The 4,779-nt window shown below is 59.2% G+C and overlaps 3 protein-coding genes across 3 annotated transcripts in view; 1 reads left to right on the top strand and 2 right to left on the bottom strand.

Moving 5' to 3' along the window:
* Positions 1 to 1,983: 1,983 nt before the first annotated feature.
* On the bottom strand, positions 1,984 to 2,530 carry EMIHUDRAFT_235617 (non-specific lipid transfer protein; the record flags this gene model as incomplete). Its single annotated transcript, XM_005779906.1, has 2 exons — positions 1,984 to 2,408; positions 2,488 to 2,530. 2 exons carry the CDS (start codon positions 2,528 to 2,530, stop codon positions 1,984 to 1,986), a joined length of 468 nt encoding a protein of 155 aa, XP_005779963.1.
* Positions 2,531 to 3,540: 1,010 nt separating this feature from the next.
* EMIHUDRAFT_235616 (hypothetical protein) lies at positions 3,541 to 3,873 on the top strand (the record flags this gene model as incomplete). Its single annotated transcript, XM_005779905.1, has 1 exon — positions 3,541 to 3,873. One exon carries the CDS (start codon positions 3,541 to 3,543, stop codon positions 3,871 to 3,873), a length of 333 nt encoding a protein of 110 aa, XP_005779962.1.
* A 496-nt stretch (positions 3,874 to 4,369) lies between these two features.
* EMIHUDRAFT_314986 (hypothetical protein) overlaps positions 4,370 to 4,779 on the bottom strand; it is a gene marked incomplete at both ends in the record, with an annotated part of 3,950 nt that continues 3,540 nt past the window's right edge. The window contains 2 exons of the mRNA XM_005779904.1: positions 4,370 to 4,493; positions 4,534 to 4,535. Of these exons, the coding sequence (XP_005779961.1) occupies positions 4,370 to 4,493; positions 4,534 to 4,535 (126 nt within the window). The remainder of the gene's footprint in view (positions 4,494 to 4,533; positions 4,536 to 4,779) is intronic.

Genomic DNA, 4,779 nt, shown 5'->3' with positions numbered 1-4,779 from the left:
ACCCACGCGCACCGGGCCTTGCACGCTTTGAATGCCGTGGGGCTCCTGTCGTTAGACGTGGAGACGCGAGGGTTGGGTTGCCCCCCCTTGCCCCACCACCTCGTGTGTGACTGCAAGAAGTTTACCTTACCTTACCTTACCTCTAGCAATCAACAATCATCTGGATACCCCCGCGCTGTGTTCCAAGTTGCAGCACCTCCCCAGAGGCAGAGCTGAGCTCGTGAGCTCTGAGCTGTGATAGGGGTCGGGAGCGGTCGCAAAACAAATTGATCTCAAGCTCGTCAAAAACGGTGCAACATTGATCCCGACTCTCCCATTCATGATCATAATTTGATTATAGCACATTTTACGTAATTTCCTCAACAATCTGCCCCCCCCCCCCCCCCAACACTTTTCGGGGCCTCTGTCGGATACGGTATCATATTATCAAATAAAACAAGGTACGGGCACATGGATCACCCAATCGAACTGAAACTGGACGCTGGTGCAAAAACCGGCTGACAGATTCGGGGCAGACATTCGGGATTCCCTTAAACCTAAACCGCGGTAGCGGTGGTGGGCTCGGATTCCAGCACCCTGCCGGCATATGCGGGGATAGGAATTGCATCAGCGCCGAAATATCCACGAACTGCGCCCAAGAGGGCGGTTTGCGAATCATTTGGCATATTGTCGACAGTTGTCCATGTGCACCCATGTTCTTTTCCCTCAGGCCCAGTGCAATGGTCGGCCTTTTTAAGGTACATGCATTCATTGAACTTTCCGAAGTCTTGAGCGCCCTGTGCTGCAGCGTTTTGTGCAAAATGCTGTGCTAAACCCATCGAAGCGACAGCGCATTCGACTTCGGCCTCGCCTTCGACACTGACGCAACAATCTCCAGGTCTGCCAGCCAATCCGCACTGATATTCGCATCTATCATGACTCATTTGGCCCGTCTCGTGGGTGTCCATGTATCCATCCGCTGCAAAATGAATCGTCAGAGATATGGTGACATGCATCTCTGTGGTCTTCGGAAACCTTGTAGCACTGGTCTGAGCAATCCTCCAGGTCATAAAGCCGTTCGTGTACATTCGATGATAGCTTTTGCACATTTCGATGTCACTGACATCGAGCGCGTCAAAAACCGCCTTCGTCGATCGACGCACCAAAGAGAGTCGAGCAAAGCAGGTCGGACCTCGTTATGAACGGACGGTCCCCGATTTTTCAATGTCGATGAAGAGGCTGTGCCGTTTGCCTCCCGCCACCCTCACCGGCGGGTTGGACTCGCGCAGCAACGCCGAATAGCACAGCCACCGCACGGCGCAGCCCTCGCCCTCTGGCTGCGCCGGCAGCTCGAAGCCGCGATCTCGCGCCCGCAAGCGGATGCCCTGCTCCGCGAGCGATGAGTGAAAGAGCAGCGAGACGGCCGCGACGAGAGCGATGTCGACGGGGTCGCAGCGAGAGACGACGCGCACGAGGAGGTCCGTGGGGAGGTCGAGGAGGCGGGCGGGCGGCGGCGTGTCTGGCGAGGGATCGGTTGTGGCGGATGCGGGCGCGTGCGGGCGGCGCGGCGGTTTTTCAAGAAAAAGAATTCGCGGGGGGTCGCGAATCCCCAAGCGTCAGGGCTCTCTTGCCGCAGCCCGACACCGAGGTGTGCCGTGCGCGGGCCTGGCACTGCGACGCCCGCGAGGGCGAGAATCGCAAGCATGGTGGCCGGCCGCGGCTCACGATGCGCGGCCCACGATGCTCTCCTCGCGTGGACGGCGCCGCGTGGGCGGCGACGCCGCGAGAAGTGGATACAAACTCCAAGAGCTCCAAACAAGAACTCGACGTTAGAATGTGTCATGACAAGCGATCCCACGACAGCGTCTGTGGAGCACAGCGCAACACAGCAAAGCAGAGCAGAGCACAGCAGAGCACAAAAGAGAATGAAGGGTGGAAGGGGCCCGTCCGCGGGCGGAACTAGGCGGCACGGGCACCCCCCTCTGTGACCGAGCGTAAGAACCTTCATTTTTGCTGTCGGATCGCTTGCAGGATCGGTCCGTCCAGTTTAAGCGCCAACATCTGGTTCCCCTTGATCTTCAGCTTGCCGTGCATCAAGGCGGACATCAATTTAAGTCTGCCATCTGCCAGGGCCACCCAGTCGGCAGCTGCCATCGTCAGCGTGCAATCTGCGTGCGGGTCTTCTCCGTACGTTGCTGCTCCGTTGCCGTTCTTGAGGTCGAGGATAAATTTGCCATTTGGACCGCCGTCGGAGACGACGAACTGAAAGACACCACCGCCCAACTCTACCATTTTAGCGCCGTCCGCCTTAATTGCTGCGGTCATTGCGTTGAAAAGCGCCTCCGACTTTTCAGCCGCGACGAACGACGCCTTGAGCGCTGGCGCCGGGGCCAGCGCATGCGTGGCCAGGGTGCCGAAGAACGCCCCGCCTGCAACGGCATTCTAACTGTGTAAGGGGCATGCGGTGGGAACAGGGCCGAATGGATGGCGCGGTCCGGTTGTGCGCACCAAACGCGGCGGTGACGACGAGAACTGTCTTCGTCTCAATCATGGGTGCCTGCGGGGCGCGCAGACATCTGAGAGCAGGGCGCGCAGAACGGGCCGGACACAAGGCGCCCCCCGCAGGGCGCGCGCACGATCCACACCAAGTGGGGGTAGAGTTGGGGCAGTGGGCGTAGGGTGGCGTATGCGCATGTGCAGGGAGGTGCGGTTTTGGCCGCATGGCGTGGGCGCGGAGGCCATGGCTTGCGACGCCGGAAAGACGGGGAGGACGTACGTACGAGTTTACGATGATTGATTCATTATCCCGCATTCTCCCTGATTCCCACGCATTCTCCCTACGAGTATTTCACGGATCACGCAATTCGGATGGCCAGTTGAGCAGTTGTAGAGAAAAGCGTGCACGGGCGCGCGGGCGGCGGCGTCGAGGCGGCGGCTGGGCTGCATTTGACTACATTTCAATACCCTCCGAGGGGCTAGTAGCCCGAGGGCCCAACTTGAGAATCGTGCTTTTTGGGTTGGGTTGGGTTGTTGGCGTCCCACTCTCGTCGTTCTCTCTCTTGTCGATTCTTCCTCGAGGGAGTTTTGTGATCTGTGATCTGTGATCTGTGAGGGTCCGCCCGCAGGCGCAAGGAGTTTTGTTGTAAAATTCTTCCTCTGTCGCTTCGCTCTCCTCTGCCTCGTTCTGCGACGACGCCGCCGCCTCCCGCTCCCTTGTTCTCGCTGCGTCTCTCGCCTTTCGTCGCAGCTCTGCCCTCCTCGCGGCATATTTTGGTCCCTCGAGTTCATCGAGCTCTCCTCGCGCAAGGACGACTCTCCTGACGCCCACTCCGATCATTTGCCGCCAAGTCATATCGTTGCTCAGGTCCACTCTCTCTTCGGCCAGAAAAAGAAAGAAAGAAAACAGACAACGCAAGGGAGGGATGGGAGAACGGCACGCCGCCACCACACAGGGATTTTAATCTCTTCGGCCACTAGGTGCGCCCGAGATACGCCCGACCTTTTTATTTCCGGAATTTTCCGTCCGCGAATTTGCCGCTCCGTTTCCGAAACAACGCAACGATGGCGACCTCGTCGTTGCTGTTGCTCATGCTCGCTGGCTCTTCGGCGCTCCGCTTGCCTGTCGGTACCACGCCTGCCGTCGCCGTGTCGCGAGCGCCGGCCACAGCGATGCTGTTCGGCGCGCAGGGCCAGTCATCGAAAAACCCCGTCAAGAAGGCGAAGAAGGAGGAGCAGCCGGAGGGCGGTTTCGGTGGGTTTGTCCGCTTCATCACGACTGGTGGCCAGACGATCAACGATTTCGGCATCAGCCCGACGGTAGTGGCCGGCGCGGCCGCCTGGATCCTGTTTGCGGGCAACATCCTACTCGGTGCTAATAGCGGCTACAGCCAGTGACGTGCTGCCTGCACGCTGCAGCAAACGACAGCGAACGGCCTTGACCTGGCGTACGGCTTGCGAGGGAGTTTACACTTCCTCAGCGAGTCGGCGTTTGTGATGCTGTGTACACCCGCCGTGGCCGACAGCAACACAGAACAACGGCCGGTTCTGGCTGCCCTAGGCCTGGCTCCCGCGCCGCCCGCGGCCCGCACGGTGCGTCCGTCGGTGTTCCGTCGAAAGCTGCTAGTGGGACCTCTGGTGACTGAGCTGTGCTATTTTGTATCTAGACAGCATGTGCATGAAAAAGACGCGCGCGCGGGGACAACGCGACACCTCAGCCTGAGAGCCTCCGAGCGACAAGCCAGGGCGGCCTGACACATATGACATATCACACTCGACGGGTCCCACCCCGCCTCATCTGACATCTCATGGTATGCTCACACAGCATGGACACGAGGGACTCAACAACCCCCCCCCCCCCCCCTCCCCTCCCCAAAACAAGACGAGGCAGGCCTCACGCGTCACGCCGAGAAGGTGACGCCCTCCTCCAGCGAGGCCGTCGGCCCGCCGAGCTCGGCGAGGCGTCGCATGTAGTACTCCATGTCGTGCGCCAGCGCCCAGTTGAGCAAGTTGCCGTCCTGAGGTAAGGTCTCACGTAAGTAAACCTCTGCACTAAACCTCTGCACGCACACACAAGGTGGTGGGGCGAGGGCGAGGCTAGTCCCTCGCGACTCCACGCCATGAACACAGGAGCCCCACGGCAGTAAAAGTGCAATGTGTGTGTGTGGGGGGGGGGACCCTATCTTCTCCTTTTTACCCTATTCTATTCCGTGTGCGTCCCTTTCCTTACCTCTTTATGTAGCTTCTCTCTGTTCTCACTTGTTTATCCTTACTTACCTTTCCTTCCTCCCTCTTTTTTTTTTT

This window comes from Emiliania huxleyi (assembly GCF_000372725.1).
Source record: "Emiliania huxleyi CCMP1516 unplaced genomic scaffold EMIHUscaffold_223, whole genome shotgun sequence".
NCBI classification, from domain to species: domain Eukaryota; phylum Haptophyta; order Isochrysidales; family Noelaerhabdaceae; genus Emiliania; species Emiliania huxleyi.
Note: the sequence above shows the minus strand (reverse complement) of the source record. Positions and strands in the feature narration are given on the sequence as shown.